Source organism: Belonocnema kinseyi, chromosome 6, assembly GCF_010883055.1.
Source record: "Belonocnema kinseyi isolate 2016_QV_RU_SX_M_011 chromosome 6, B_treatae_v1, whole genome shotgun sequence".
NCBI classification, from domain to species: Eukaryota; Metazoa; Arthropoda; class Insecta; order Hymenoptera; family Cynipidae; genus Belonocnema; species Belonocnema kinseyi.
The window spans coordinates 35,292,983-35,310,463 of NC_046662.1; the positions used below are offsets into that span (position 1 = coordinate 35,292,983).

The 17,481-nt window shown below is 26.2% G+C and overlaps 1 protein-coding gene across 3 annotated transcripts in view; it reads left to right on the forward strand.

The window, feature by feature from the left end:
- The window catches only part of LOC117174652 (bumetanide-sensitive sodium-(potassium)-chloride cotransporter), a 107,877-nt gene that overhangs the window by 46,192 nt on the left and 44,204 nt on the right, over positions 1–17,481 (forward strand). For all 3 annotated transcript variants that reach the window (XM_033363935.1, XM_033363933.1, XM_033363934.1), the window contains exons 2-3: positions 9,355–9,492; positions 9,858–9,918. In XM_033363935.1, coding sequence (XP_033219826.1) covers positions 9,365–9,492; positions 9,858–9,918 — 189 coding nt within the window. In that variant the 5' untranslated portion in view covers positions 9,355–9,364. The remainder of the gene's footprint in view (positions 1–9,354; positions 9,493–9,857; positions 9,919–17,481) is intronic.

The following is a 17,481-nucleotide window of genomic DNA, read 5'->3' on the forward strand; positions in this document are numbered from 1 at the left end:
TGAGAGGTCGCCCGGTATCCCAGAGTCACCGTTCTAGACACCTCACCCAGGTGCCATTCAGCTTTCGGCACGGTTTTCACACCTCCGCTTGGGGGTTAATTTTCGTACGCCAGCGGTTTGTCAGTACTGCCCCAGTACTGGCAGTCAGTACTGCGCCAGTCATGGCACGCCAGCACCGCCAAGAATTACAAGCCAGTACTGGCACAGCACTGTCCCAGTACAGCCAGCCAGTACAGGATCTCCGGCAGGATGTACTGGGCCATTACTGGGCCGGTGGTGTATTTCCACCTGGGTATAACTTTCAAAACCAGGAAATTTTAAAAGACCTTTATTAATTGTAACACTCCTACGTGTTTAATAAATTTCATAAAAAATAAAGTAAGCCTAATCCTTAACGGTAACAGAAAGATAGCCTATTCTTTGTAGAACCCATCGATTTTAAGATGTGTCTCAATGTTCCGATATTCGGGATTACTCAAATATTTTTGCATAATCCTAAATCTTTAGGACGATTAGACATCGCCAAAATGTTAATAGATTTGAATTATTTTAATGAATTTCACTAATTGTTAATTAATTTTAAACATTAGAATACTACAAATTAAAATCTAATATAATTAACATTAAAATTAGTTAAAATTATTCTTATTTTTAAAAAATTAAAATTTCAAAGTTACAGTTTTCAATTGCACTTAATGTGGCAACTGTTTAAAAAAAGTTCTTTCTAGTCTAAAAATAAAATATCAGTCGGAGAGGACCAGCAAAAGTTTGTACTTTTGTAAAAAAATACAAAAATAATCAAACAAAATTTTCTTTAATATCTGATTTTTTTTAACGCTTTTCTTTTCCATCGAATTAAAATCACTTTATACTCACTTTTATAAACTTGTTAGAAAACATTTTTATTTTTATTTTCGTTCCGAAATTCGGGATGATTAGTCAACAATTTTTTCATAATCCCGAAACTTCGGGACCATTGGATAGCCTACATATTAACATATTTTAATTATTTTAATGAATTTCACTAATTGTTGATTAATTTTAATGTTTAACATTTGATTAATTTGAAATATTAGGATAGTTAAAATAACAAACTGCTATAATTAACATTTAAATGTAAATAATTAAATTAATTTTTTCGGCAGGTGTAGAAACTCCCTAAATTATAAATGTTTATACTAATTTTTTTTACTTGAAATTCTAGTTTTTCGAGTTAAAAAAGGGAAGGGAAAAGTTGTGTCACATCTCACGCCTTTTCCAGCTAAAAAAATGTATTAACAATCTTGTAAAAGCCAGGGAATTTCTCTAAAATTATTTTAAAATGGCTGTCAAGGATAATAAATTTGAGGTTTTGTTTTATTTTATTTCAAAATTCTTGCATTCCGTTTGTAAAAGATTCTATTGTTTTCTGTATCTTTTTTGATTAAAATTTCGAACGTTTGGTTGAAAATTCATCTTTTTAGGTTAAAAATGCAACAATTTGGAAAAAAATTAACTACTTCGTTGTAAATACAGTTGTTTGATTGAAAAAAAATTCTTTTTGAAAATTCTAATGTTATAAATAAAAATAAAATTATTTGTATAAAAATGCACTTATTTTTGGTTAAAATTTAATCATTTCAATCAATTGATTGTAACGTTTATCATTTTCAATATTGAAAATTGTTGGTTGATCCAGCACAAGGTTCTGTAGAAAACAAAAGGTCGGCTTATAAAAATAATAAATAATATAGAAAATATTAGCTTGAATTCTTAAACTGAATTATATTTTCTCACAAATGTCTTCAAGTTAAAAAAACTTGAAACTATTCAGATATATAATTAAAAATTACAAACAAATATATTTGACACTTGAAGGAAGGCTTGGATTTGAATAATGAATAATAACTTTTTTCGCGCTACGAGAAAAGCTCTTTGAAAAGGAATTTACAAGGAATTTACAAGGAATTTATCCATAATACGAATCTTATATAAAAAGCGGAATTGTCAAAGAAAAAGAAACCTGCGAAACAAAGTACGGGTTTTTTTGGCAATCCCTGTAAGGTTTGGAAGTAATGTTAAAGTTCTTTTTTATTCGAGTCACAAGTTTCGTAGTACTGAAATTTATTAAAAGTTTCTTTATTTATTTTATGAAAGGGAATTTATAAGGTTTAATAACTCTAACAGAAATATTGAACATAGATTTTATATAAAAGTCGAACTGATAGCAAACATACTTCCGCCAAGCAAAATATGGGTTTGTTTACCAAGTCCTCAAGACCAAATATATCCTAATGGACACTTCCAACTCTTGAATTTAAGGGAAGAACAACTGAAATCTTTCTCTTTAGAGGGTACTCGTCTACACAAGGAATGATTCAGAAATATTACCTATATCATCCATTATTCAAACTTTATTCACATAAATAAATATTTTTTACAGGAAATATCAGTATATTTGTAGAAATTACTGAAAATTCTGTGAAAGCTACAAAATCAAGGAAGTCGAAAACATTTTCTTGACTAATTTGCACATGATCTTTTTATTTCTACAAAAAAAAATATTTAAAAATCTTAATTAAATATTGAAAATTTAGTTTGATTGGGATGCCGTAATTTGATAGAAGGCTATCCATGTCAAAATAATATGAAATAATAAGAATTATTACGCAAGAATTATATTTTGATTTGCAATTGAAAACTCTTTAATCTTTAAAGATATATTAATAAAAATTCTTTAATTGTAACGATTTTTAAAATCAAAAGTAAAGAGTTTTCAATTGTTAATCGTCCAAATTGATAAAATTTGAAATTTAAACCATTAAAATGACAGCATTTTAAATTGTAAAACTTTATACTTGCATCATTTTTAAATTGTCAATTTAAAAAATTAAAAACTCTATAATTTTAGGGATATAGAATTAAAATTCTTGCATTTTAAAGGTTTGCAGTAAAGATAAAAATTCTTAAATTGCGATGATTCTACAGATCAAACGTCAAGAGTTTTTAATTTTTAATCTTTCAAATTGATGAAATTTTAAATGTTAATCATCAAAATTGAAAAATTATTAGATATAGAACATAACACTTTAATAATTTCTAATTGTAAAATTTTAATTAACAAATCTTTAATTCCGAAGATTGTCAATTTAAATTTTTACAAATTCAACGAGTTACAATTTAAAAATCTTGAATTTTCAAAACATAGATTTGCAAATTATTTTATTGTTGTAACATATATTGTAGAAGAGTTATTTTTATTATTATTAATATCAATAGTTTTTTATATTTTGTATACACTGTTCTTTAAAGCAGCTAAGTAGATATTAATGTTATAAATTTCAATAAATTAGCACTTGAAAGTTTTTTTGCAAACCGAAAATATAGATAAGAATGTTATAACTTTTATTTAATTTCATACGTGTAAAAAATGTTATGCTTGCAATAAATTTAAATATTAAATAATGAATAAATTTTGTAACTGAAATAAATTATGATATTCACTTAAAAGAGGTAATTAGATCAGGAATACCTTTGTTGATAATTAATACAATTTCATTCATTAATTTCCTTTGAAGATTTCCAACTAACTTTCTCGACGTTAAACAAATGAAAAGATTTAAAAACAATATTTTTAGATATTACATTTTTGACCGTTAATAATTATAAAAATACAGACTTTCAATTATAACTTTGCATTTGGCGACTTGTAATAAATGCAGTTACGGCTATCTTTCAAATCACAAGTCCCAAATCTTTGCAGTTAACGATAATTTTCAAAAATGATGAATTAAATATTTTTTAAGTTATTAACAATTTGAAGAAATTATTTCAATAATCAGGTGTATCTTTTTTACGATTATAATTATATAAAAAGCCATTTTTCGATTTTTTGCGGTTAAGAGTCGTTTTCAAATCCTGGCAATATTTTTTTTCTACTATCGTTAGATTATTGAAATAATTTATTCGCCATGCGAATTGAAATTCCCAAATAAGGTTTAAAAGTTTTGACTGGTTCATGAGAATTCCACTTTGAAAATAATTTTTGATTATTATTTGTTCGATAAAAATATCTTTAAACGAAATCCAATTTCTGATAAATATATCTATATATGTATTACTATCTTATTTTCCTCTTCTCAGGTATTTCACATTTTAAATTGCTGATTGCTGACTAATCGTAAACAATGTGACTCTTGAATTACACGTTAAGCGATCAATCAAAACATTGATCAAACTCATTGGCGATTACTTATACAAATTTAATTATTTCTAAAAATATGAAAGAGAATGAATCTACCATAATATAAAGCTTACTTCTTCTGGTTAGTTATCGTGCCAAAAATTAGATCTCTAAAAAAATTGTTTTTTATGGTTTTAAAAATTATTAATGATAGTCATCTTCAAAATCATGCATTCGCTTTGTCAACATTAAAGCATTTATATTTCCGCTTGGTGTTCAATTCCAAATTGAATAATTTTAGTTTTAAATATTCTAAATTGTTTAGCTTCAATTGTAATTAATTTGTAATTTATTAATTTTGCATTTGAAAATTCCAAATTGTTTGGCTTCAGTTTCGATTCGTTTTGAATTAAATAATTGTAGATTAAAATATTCTAAATTATTTTGTTTTAATTTTAAATTACAATATTTTTTTTTTAATTCTTCGAAATCGTAGAACATCAAATTAAAAGACTCGATAGTTGGAAAATTTTCAGTTTTAAGGTTTTGCAATTAAATGGTTTGGAATAATTGTTTATTTCAAATACTGTTTATTTATTTCTGGTATTTAAATCACATATAGAAATTTCCATTTGTATTCTTTTTTTAATTTCCAATGCAACATTTTAAAATTGTCCGTTTTTATTTGTAGAAAAAAAATCTTTTTAAATTGAAAAATAATTGATTGGAAAATTTCAAAAATGAATAAGAATGATAAATAAACAGTTGAGAAGTAAACGACTTGAAATTAAAAAGTTAAAAATTATATTTAAAAAAAAAATAAAAATCGATAAAAGTTAAGCCATCTGAATTTGATTCTTCAGTAATTAAATACTTTTTTTAATTCTAAAGGGATTTAAAATTTTAGAGTTCTGAATTTTCATGTTGAATACTATATTTTCATGGACGACCGAATTCGGTTAATTTTCAAAGTTCCGCAGTATATTATTTTTCATTTTCAATGTTTTCCATTCAAAATAACTTTTTATTCTGAAAATGTTTCGAGAAATATAATTTTAAAAGTTTATATTTGTTTAAATTTCCGTTTTGACGGTAAAAATGAAGGTATATTTGTTTTTTGATCTTCGATAAAGCTTAATTAATTTTAACGCTAAATTATATTTTTTATGTAATGGCAATTTGAAAAATCTAGAATTTCAGAAGCTTTGTTTCTGAAGTTGTTCAGTTTAGCTTTAAAAATTTTCAAATTGTCAAATATTAATCGTATTGAAAATTATTATTTAAACTCAAACGAGTTCCCTTTCAAATTATTCAATTTTGAACGCTTAATTGGAAATGATACAATTCTAATTCCTTAAAATCATTAATATTCCCATTTTCAAAATTTTAATCTAAAGTATTCTATTTTTATTCAGAAACTTTAATATCGCTCATTTTTGAAATTCTTCAATCCAAAATAAAATTTTTTAATTTTAAAAGTGTTGAATTAGAAATTATGCAATTTTAACTCCTCTCTAATCACCGTGTCCAATTTTCAAAATTTTTGCAGGGATTTTTCAATTTCGAGAGTTTCTGATTCAAACTTTCCATTCTCAAATTATTCAATTTTAAAAGATTTATTTAGAAAGGATACCAGTTTGATGTCCTGTCATTCCATTCGAAACATTGTCCTTTTTTTATATTTACCTAATCTAAAACTGTTTGATTTGGAACGGTTTCAATTCAAAATCGTTCAATATATATTTTGCTTAAATTTTAAACAGTTACAATTCAAAATTAATTATTATTTATTATTTTTTAAACAAAAACTTAATTTAATATTTAACATTTTTGTTTAGTATAATTTATTTTTAAAATGTTTATATCCAGTTATAAGACAAAGATTTAGAATAAAACGGTTTTTAAATTGAAATCATGAAAATTTTCGAATTTACTGAAGTAAAAATTTAAATGTTTAAAATTAATGTTCTACTTGGAAGAATTAGTTCGAATCTTCAACTTTATAGATCAAACATTTTCAATTGCAAAATATTTGATTATAAACCTTTTATAATTTAAAATTTTTGAAACGTAAACTTTTAATGTCGACAATTATAAAATCACCTTTGAATATTATACTATAGAATAAAATAATTAAAATTCTCATGTAGCAGTTTTTTATTTTTCAGAAGTGGATAAATTTCAGTGGAATAATGATTAAAATCATAAAAATCTGATAAATTAAAAAAAAAAGAGTCAAAAAATTGCAAACTTACAAAAAATGTTAATTTTGCTAATGTTTTCTGCAATGAAATTGTTTTTTGATATCGCTCCTTGCCAATTTTTTTAAACGATCTTTAAACAAATACCTAAATTTGAAGATTGTTTACTTACTTAAAAAATTTGGAAAGAAGCCAGGATTGATTAAGAAAACTTTTTTTCTCCAAGTAAATTAAATATATTAGCCATAGCAAAAACGATAAATGAAAAGCAGCACCTGCCTAAAGAATTTTGCAGAAGAACTATTTTTTTCATTTTTTTTCTCCCATCTCCAATCCAAATAATGAAAAGAAGGAGAAGCAAAAAGGCCTTCGATTTCGCTCAGCTGAATCAGCCCAAGCCAACCGTGCTTCTTTACTCATAGTCTTCAACCGGTTCAAAGCGAATCGGTTTTAACCAGTTCACTCTTGGGATCAATGATACAGTTTGGGATTGAGAAACAATCTTTAGATTAGATTTGATTACCAGAAAAAAAAATCACTGATTGTTGACAGTGCAATGTGATTGATTCAGTGTTCCTATTCTTTCCAAGTTCAGTGCAATCGTGAAAATTCGACCAACAAACTCTGCTTTATTTCTAAGACTTTCAAGAATTTTAACAAATATATTATAAAAGTTTAATTCCAGTTTTTGTAGTATAACAAATAGAATACAAGTTACTAAAAATAAAACTTTTTTTGAATCGATCTCCGAAAATGTGTGACTTCAGGATCATAAATAAATTCAGTAGCAGAACTAAAAAGTTAGTATAACATATTTTCCAATTTTGATTCCGTATTTTTTGTTCTTCAACAAATATTTTTTCATTAACTTAGGGCTTTTTGAATATTCAGATAAATTATGAAAATATGAACGAAAAGTTGATTTATAAAATCTTTAGTCAGAAACAAATTGATCATTTTCTTTTCTTCGCGCAGCTTGCAGTGCAATTTACATTCTTTTAAATCTCGTAAAGAAACTTCAACATTTTCGATAATTGCCTAAATGGCTTACGTTTTTTGGAAAAGATAAAAATTCAATTTTCGCAAAAAGCTATTTTTACCTGTTTTTTTTTTAGATTTACAGTAACGTGAGGGAAATATCTTGTGAATTTTATCTTCACTAAACTATCACTTCAAAGGGAGAAATTTATTTTTTTATAAGAAGACTAAAAAATCCCGAAAATAAAATTCCTCAATGATAAAATTTCCGCACGATAAAACTAATGCATTAAAAAATTTTTGAAAAACAAAATTCCCCAACATTTTATAACATTATCGAATATGAAAATTCACGAATAACTTTTATTCCCGATAGAAAACTACCAAGTTATAAAATATCCAAACTATAAAACTCCCGAATTCAAACAATTAAGTGTTTTATTTATAAAATTGATTCAATTATCACAATTAAAATGTTATTTATTTATAAAAATTTTATTTTTTATATTCGGGAATTTCCCAGTACTGATGTTATATAATTAGGCAATTTTCTGTAGAGACTTTTCAAATTCGCTAATATTATAAAATGCTCAGGAATTTTACTATATGGGAAATTTCCAATTTGGGAATGTTGTCCTTCGGAAATGTTATAATTTAGAAATTTTGTTATTCGAAAATTTTACAATTCAGGAATTTTATTATTCGGAAATTTGCCAATTCGAGGATTTTATAATTCGGAAATTTCATTAATCGAGAATTTTATTATACGAGAATTTTGCAGTGTCGGGAATTTTATATTTCAGGATTTTTCAGCCGTCCCTTTTTTATAATATAAATTCAAATTTTCAAACTATTAATTCTTTTTTTAAACATTTATAGTTTTATATATTTAAAGACGCTAACATTATATGGTATGACAAAATGTTGCCAAAAAATAAAAATCACAAATGTTGAGAAATACTGAAAATATTATTACCCAACTAGAAAACCCCGAAAATTAAAATTAGCACACAAAAATAAGGAGACGACTGAAAAATTTTCGACAATTTATGATATTACCGAATAACAAAATTCCTAACAGAAAATTTTCAAATTATATAATATACGAATATATATATATATATGTAATATAATCGAAATTTTCTGAAATTAAATGTTAATTAAACTACAAAAATTAAAAAATTCTGAAACTTTGAAATAGAAAATTTAATCAATTACAGATTTCGTAATCTTCAGTCACATTTACAAAATTTTCTCATACATTGTAGCTAAAAGTTTAGAAACTTGTAGCAAAAGAGTTTAACGTTTAACGTTTCTAACATTATTAATTTACAGAATGTCCAGTTAGAGAATTTAGATTTTTAATAAAAAAATTGATGAAATTATGATTTTTGCTTTTCTGCTTAAATTAATTTGATTTCTTTTCTAGGATTATCTTTTTAGTTTCTTTGTTGCTTTTCTCGTTTGTGTTTACCATTATACTATTACTGAGTAAAATAAGAAGTAAAATTAATCAAAGTAGAGCAGCAAAAATCATAATTTCATCAATTTTTTTGAACTTAAAATCTAGAATATTAGATATTTTTGAATTTTTTAACTGTGTATTTTGTAAATATATATGATTTCAGCTTCTTCAAGACATAAAACTAAAAATGTTTAAAAAAATTATATTTTCAAAAGCTGATTTTATATTATAAAAAATCAGTTTTTCTATGCGAAAGGAATAGCTTAGCGAGGACGAAACTCGCAGGATAACTGAAGATATGACTTTTTAAAGATAATTTTCTTTAATATTTTCATGACTAAGCTAAGTATTCAAAGAACCCTAAGCTCATGAAAAAAAATCTTGATGAAAAACAGAAAATACTAGTCTGATATTTTTCCCATGGAGAATATGAAATCCTTCACAGCCTAAATTAAATGACTCAAAACAAATTAATTTTGATAGATTTGCGCAAAATGCCATTGATTTTTTAATAAATGTTTAACCTTTAATTTCAATTTTTGTTTCAGAATTGGTGGGATGGATGGACGTTTTCTAAATAAAGCTGCTGGAGACAGCGAAGATATTGATTATCAAAATAAAAGAAACACCATGACATTAAATGTAAATGGATTGTGGGACGTGGTTCCCCGATTGGATCATTACAGGTTGGTGAAAAATGAACAGCTTAGAGTTAATAAGAAGGGGAAGAGAAAGTACCTTCAACATGCTGCAAAATATAACTTTTTGATAATTTCTGAATAATTTAATCCCATAACTACAATTTCTACTGACGCTTGCAGTACCGTCAATAGGGGCTATTTTGTCAATAAGGTATAGAGAAAAACTTAATAAAAAAAAAGTAAAATTCCACTTCATAGAGCATAAATGCTGCCCCATCTTTACTGCAAATTATACCATAATAGCCTCAATTGACGTTATCTTATTTTGTATTTCTGACCCAAATTTTGAAAATTAATTCTACTAAATAAAGGTTTGTCTAATTTTTAAAGTAAGTAAAACGTTGTTTCAGACTGAGTAGGAGAGCTAAAAGGCCATCCTTAGGCGAACTGCATGAAGGAAACCCAATAAAGGTAGAAGATAATTAATTTCTTTATAAAATATCGATTCTAGAATCGCTTTTTCACTTCGTTCATTATCATGCGGAAAAAAGTTCCTTGCATCTCTAAGTTTTTAGTTTCTTATCAAGGTGGAAAAGAAAAACAATTGAAGGCATGGGTCAGAATAACTTTAAAGTTTACATAAAAACTCTCAAGTTTCCCCTCATTTAAAGAGTAATGTAGATTATACTTTGATTGATGTCTTTTCTTTAGTTTACTATTCATTTTTTTATCGATAATTTGTTACCATTAAGGAGGATCTTAGGCTGTTTTTTAAATTTCTAAATTTAGAAACATGGATGATTTTTGAAAGAAATTTTACCCAATTTTCATTCGATAAAAATTTTTGAATAAAAACAGTTTCATATTTAAATGTTTAAAGTAAATTTACTACTCGAAAGCATTAGTTTACATTTTTAACGTTAGAAATTAAAAGTTTTCATTCCCAAAATTTGTAATTATAAACCTTATATATTTGAACAATGTAAAAATGAAAACGTATGATACTGACAATTATTAAACTAAAATTTCCAAATTGTACTGATAAAATGCAATTATTCAATGGAAGAGCCAAAAGATTGCAAACTAAAACGATTACAATTTCAAATTAAAAAATATGATAATAGATAATTAGATTGCGTGATTTCAGTTTAGAATGGGATATTGACATGTATTTAAATATTTCTTTCTTTTTGCATAAAGAAAAGAGCACTTGAAACTGAATGTAAATACTGGAAAAAAGTATTTTTTTAAAAAGTTAAAACATTTCTTATTGCTGTGAGAATGTTTCTAGATATACTTTTTTTTTAAATAATCAGTCTCAGAAATAAAGTAAGCAAACAAACCTTTAAATGTACTATCATTTTTATAATTGGGTGCAGAATTTTAAAAATATATATCTAAATTTATGCAACTTCCCCACTGTTTAAAAATGCCAAATCGAAAACATCCCAAATTTAACATATTGAAATTGAAAGTGGGCGTTCAAATGTTCAAAAGTTAAGTTTCTGAAAGTTTATTCTTTAAAATCACGCATCTTAGTACAGAACTTTTGTATTTCATTTCGTATATATTATCTATATTCTATAAAATAAGAGAAAAAAAGCAAGAACAATATTTTTCACTCTGAGAATAATAATCTGTAGACGCGAATAAATCTTATGAATTTTTGAATTAAAAATACCAACTTTCGACGAATAACACTAACATAGCATCAAAAAAAATGTTTCGAAGTGTGAATCTTCTTTAAAATTAAATGAATTTTGTTTTAAATGACCGATTTCCATAAGAAAACGTTAAAATAACCTTAAATTGTTCGCAAATTTTCTAAATCCTTTTTACAAATACTATTCAAATTAATATTTTACTTGAACATAACAACTTTTAATGTAAAACACCAACAATACCTAAAATTATTAAAAAATCTGATTTAAATGTAACCATTTTTTATTAAAAATACCAATCATTTTAGCCGAAAAACATAACATAACAGAAAATTGTTCTGAATTTTGAATCTTCTTCGAAATCGAATAATTTTTGTTTAAAATGGCGTAAATACAACCTGAAATGTTGAGAAATTTTTAATCTTGTTCGACCTATGATTATTTTACTTTCAAAATAGCTTTTGATGTAAAATTCTAACGTAACTAAAAATTTGTTTAAAACTATTAACCTTTCAAGTCTAATGATTTGGCTATAAAAATGTCAGTTTTTGTTAAAAAACGTAAACAAAACTGAAAAATATGTATATTTTTTATAAACCATCTTTGAAATATAGTAATTTTTTATTAAAAATACATGTCATTGTTTTAAAAAGCTAACATAACCTGAGATTTTTGAAAATTGGGAATTTTAGTGACTTTTGTTTAAAAATGCTAATTTCCGATGAGAAAAACCGGCACAGCCTACAATGTTTAGAAATTTGAACAGCTCTTCTTCCAAACTCGTATCAGGCGGTAGCGTTCCCATTTTGTAATCGGCAAGTCCGGGCTCGATTCAAGTTGCCGGCATTTCTTGCCAATTTATTTCATTCGATTTTTACATTCTCATCATTTATGATAGAGAAAGTATTAGAATTGTCCGAAATTTGACACTACTGTTATTCAACGGATCTCCGCGTTTCGAGATCCCCTGAATCCGAAAATCAAGTTCTTTCGATGGCGTCTGTCTGTCTGTCCGTCCACCCTTAAACACGATAACTCTCGAAAAAATGAAGGAATCAAATCCATCTTTGGCACACTTTTTTTAGGTCCTAAAAGAAAGGACGAGTTCGTTAACCAGCCATTTTTGATAAAAATTCAAAAAATGAGCGCATTTTGAACATTTTTGAAACCACTTTTTTCTGAATTTGAAAATTCTATGTAAGGATATTTATAGTATTAAAAAGGACAAACAATTTTCGCATGGCTTTTTTTGATAAAAAGAAAATTCTCAGAGTTATAGCATTTTCAAAATTTTTTTAATAAACCGAAAATCCAAATTTTAAGTCAAAAAACGCACAATATAAAAAATATTCAAGAGAAGAAAAACATTTCTTTTCGAAAGCCCTACAAGATTATCATAACAAATTTTTAGATTTTCTTGGAAAATCGAACATTCAAATTTTGATTGCACAAAAAATAATGAAAAGTAAAAAATTCCAATTTGTGGTCACACTATGTAGGTACAAAAAAAGATGAATTAACCAAAATTGTTGTCCCAAAAAAGATCTACAATTTCGTTAAGAATCACTTCTCGATAGGACACGTACTTTTTGTTTTATTTGTGAAAAACTACATTGAAACCTACATTGAGCCTACAGAGCTTTGAGAAATTTAAGCTTGGCCATACTTAATTAAGTAGACAATTCAGAATATCAAGACGTATAAAAATACTGCCATCTAAAAAAGATCTTTTGATAAAGTTTTATTCTAGTATTACAAATGCAAGGAATAAATATCCGAGCGCGAAGCGCGAGTTGTAATTATGTCCGAGCGCGAAGCGCGAGATGCAAACGTCGCGCGCCATAGGTGCGCTCAAACTTGCTAGACGCGCGCGCGGCGCGCGACGAGAGTGTACCTGCGATGCGGGCAGATTTTTTTGATTGCAACTGACTATTTTTAAATAAGACTAAAATATTAATTCAAACCATTTTTTTATGAAAACATTCTTTTTATTCGACCTTTACCACTTTTGAAGTGAATATTCCGAAAATAAGTGAGTGCCGCGAAATAATTAAAAAATTCTGATATTTTTTGAATTAAAAACATCAATCATTACTCTTATTGCAAAAAAAGAATTTTTTAATAATACTATAAATGTCTTTTACATTTATATCTTGTACTTGTATATCATTTTATTTTACTATTTATTTGTAGCTGAGTCGTTAATTTATTCTTACTATACAATTGCTATTTTTTATGAAAATAATAAAAACCAAAATATGAATGTTAAAGTAGAAATTGAGAAAATGATAGCAGCAGGAATCGGGTCTGGCTTTTCCGGTTACAAACTCGGAGCGTTACCGCCTGATCTAACCGGGAGTTGATAGACTCCAGCATCGCGGTTTATGAAACGTGCGTGTATTTTTTTAAAGCCTTTTATTTTTAGGGAGTCGATATAAAAATGGTTTTGTTCTATACAAAAATGATTAGAATTTATATAATATAACATATTTTAATTATAAAGTATAATTCAAAAATTGGCTACGCTCATGTTATTGATATGAATTCTCTTATTGCAAGGATCGGTTTCAATTGAAAAATTGCGCGAAGGCGACCGTGACCTTGAGAACTCTAATAAACTGTAGAAAATCTATGCGGCTCGTACGCATTTTATAAGAAACAAACATTTGTATGTGTAATTAGGCGCGCCTGTGTAGAGTCACGTGGCTTCCAATATATACACGCACACAAATAAGTGACAAACAATTGGGGTATGATTGGTCAACTTATACGATTGTGATTACTAGAAACGTGCTAGAAACGATCGAACAAATTGTTTCATTGTTTTTCTATTTACGGTTATACTTCCGAAAAGGTCATCCACTATTTTGATACTGCGTCTAGGGGTTCCTTTTGCACTTCAATTAAAAGTCCCAAAAGGATTTTTGGCGCAGGTTAATAGAAGTTTGGATATTAACATTTTTGTTTAAAAAATTAATGAATATTTTTCAAGCAATACTAAAAATGCATTTTAAAATTTTTCGTTACAAAAAACTTCAAAAATTCCTATAGTTGTGTCCAAAAAACTGGGGGGGGGGGTGTCCTATCGCCTTTCCAACACTAAAGGGCCATATCTCTCGCTCTTTAGAATATGTGTCTACTAATTTCTGCTCCCTTTTCAAGGTCAAATTTTTCATATTTACAAATATTTTACCAAATTGATTACATTTTTTAAAGAAAAATCTGTACATTCATTTTTGTCATTTTTCTTGAAACACAGAATAAAGTAATGATAAAATTTGTTGCAGGAAATTTTTTAGAGGGATTAGGTTTTATTCAGACAACTTCGCGTTTTTCAAAACACATGTGTTGTCATGGAAAAACAAAAGAAAGTTTAAACGATATTTGGTTAAAGTTTATCCTGTAAAGTTATTTTTTGTTGCAGCGAATCTTTCCTCGGAAATCGATGTAAAGTTTATCTTCTGTTTTTTCTGTCAAAAAATGAATATTAGGGGGAAAGCGTTGATAATAGCACTAACAAGTTTTTTTTTTCTGGTATTAAGAACAAAATTGTAAAAATTAGCTCAAAAATAAATACAAAAAAAAAATAAAAACTTAAGACAATAATTTCTCAAATTCAAGGCTTAAGAATGATAAAATTTTACAAACGTATTAAAAATTGAATTACTTTTTATTTGAAAATTGAAAAACTACAAACACTGGAATCATATGCAGCAATCTTGTTTTTTTTAAGTCCCAATATAATATTTGGAAATAATGCAATTTTTTATGGAAGATTTAAAAAATAAATAATTTTAAATCGAAAAATATTTCATTGGAAAATTTCACGAACGGTTACTTTTTAATTTTTTCTATTCAAACATCCTTTTTTTAATCATTTGTTTAGAATAAATCAATTCCAACGATTTATAAAATAATTAGAAATTTTTTAAATTTGTAAGTTTTTAATGTAAAATTATTTGAATTTTGAATACTTTTAATTATAAATACAATTTTAATTCCTTTGAATTTGAAATTATCCAATTTTAAAAATTCTAGTCTATAAATAATAAATTGTTAATGTTTTGAAATGATCTTACTTTCGATATTTTAATCTTTAACTATTCAATTTCAAAATTCTTCTATTCAAAATGTAATTTATTCAATGAGGAACGCTTTGAATTAGAAATACAGTTGCAACTCCTTTATAATGAATTTGACCAATTTTCAAAAGTTTATTATGAATATTTTTAATTTTCACGAGCTTTTGGTTTAAAATATTTAAATTTTTTAATTAAATTACTAATTAGTATGTAATATTTTACAAATTTTTAAAACTTGATGTTTCAAAATTTTTTTAAACTTCATATTTTAAAATTTAATCAGTAATGGATTCACAGGAATAAAATGTAATCATCAGCCCGTTTTTAGAAGTCTTTACTTGCTAACCTTTATTGCTTACCAAGAACAAAAATTGAGTTACCTTTTTTCTGTGTTCCTAAATCGTTTATATTTTTAATCTCAGGAAATAAGAGTCCAGCACTTATCCTAATTAGAATTTTCTCTACTCACTTTCAATTCATTTTCTAAAAGGAATTAAATTTTTAAGTTAATAACTTTTTATCTCTGAAAATGATCTCTAGTTTGCCACGAATGAAAATTAATTTGCACGTCTTTGTTGCATTTAATGCAAGTGAGAAACTTAGTTATTATTCCCTTGTTGAAAATAATGGCGAATAATGGGAATATTGAGTTTACACAGCAGTAAATGGTGGTTCAACAAGAAAAACGTGCATGACATTCGTTTCTTTTGTATACATTTTAGGGTCGTTTTTCAAGGTTGGGCAAGGCAAATTAAAAGAATAAATGCTCCACTTACAGGTCTCGAACACACTTCAGAAATAAAAAGTGAATGAAAAAATGGTATCACAAATTTGAAAAAATGTTGTCCTACAATTTTTTAACTTTTAAAATTAAGTGTCATGCGAATTTAAAAATCCGAAAAATTTAATCCGAAATCAATAACTGTGCAATGTAAAATTAACATTATTTTTAGATAAAATTTCCAGTTAGAATCCAAAAAGAAACTTTAACTAATTTGTGTTGAAAGTTCATTCTTTATGGTTGAAAAGTCTACTATTCAGTTTTTGATAATATAATTAATCTTTTTTAGTTGCAAATTTAATTATTTTGTCGGAAATTCAACTGTTTTGATTTAAAATTGTGTCCTTACTGGACAAAAAAAATTTTTTGTTTGAAAATTAAACTATTTTGTTAAAAATTTATCTTTAGGTTTGCAAATTCCTCTCTTTTTGTAGAAATTTCATCTGGCTTTGTTAAAATTTTGGTTAAAAATAAATCTGTCTCGCTTGAAAATGATCTTTTTTGTTGAAAAGTCAATGTTTTCTATACACTTCGTATTATTGGCTCAAAAATGCAACAATTTGGTGAAAATTTTACTATTCGGTTCAATATTTATAGATTTCGTTGAAAAGCCATCTTTTTTATGTGAAAATTAATCTGTTTTAGTTGAGGATTCAATTTTTGTTGAAAATACATTTTTTTGGGGTGAAAAAAAAACTTTTTTATTTTAAATTAAAATATTTTTTGTTTGAAATATCAATTATTACATTTTTTGTTATAAATTCATCATTTTAGGTTGAAAATTCAACTTTTGGTTGAAACTTCGTTTCTTTTTTCAATTAAATTTTTTCAACTAAAAATTTAACTGTTTTGTTAAAAATCCAAGTGATTGTATGGACTTTAATTTATTTATTGAAAATTTATATTTTTGGGTTGAACATTAGGGCGGAGTGAAAATGATCAAATGAGTCGAATCGTTTGAGCTGAGCGAAAAATATTTTTAGTTTGGCATCTGAAAAAAGTAAAAAGAACTTGGAAATCGGTTAATATCTTCTGTTCCCTTTTTTGATTTAAAAATTCAAATTTTTGAAAATTACAAAAAATGTACCTATTGCTTTGAAAATTATGGCAAATTTTTTTGATGTACAGTTTTTGCTAGTTAATAATAACAAAAAAAATTTTTTGCTTAATTTACAATTTTTGGAAAATGCCCAAAAACATGTTTTTTCTCAATTAAGTCCTATACACACATTTTTTTTTAAAAGTTGAATATGTCGAAATGGGAATTTCTTCAGCTTCCATAAAGGAAACATACTGTAATTTTTTTATCGAATAATAATTTTTTTAGTGATGTTTACAGCGTTCAAAAATTGTCAATTTTACGTCTTTTTGAGCGATTTTGACAACTTGCTTATGCCAAACTTTCAGGCGCAAAAAGTAATGGTGTTATTACGGCAAAACTATATTTTCGTAGGAATAAGCTGATGGAATAATTTTATATACATACCCTCTCCCTACGGGAGGGGGGGGG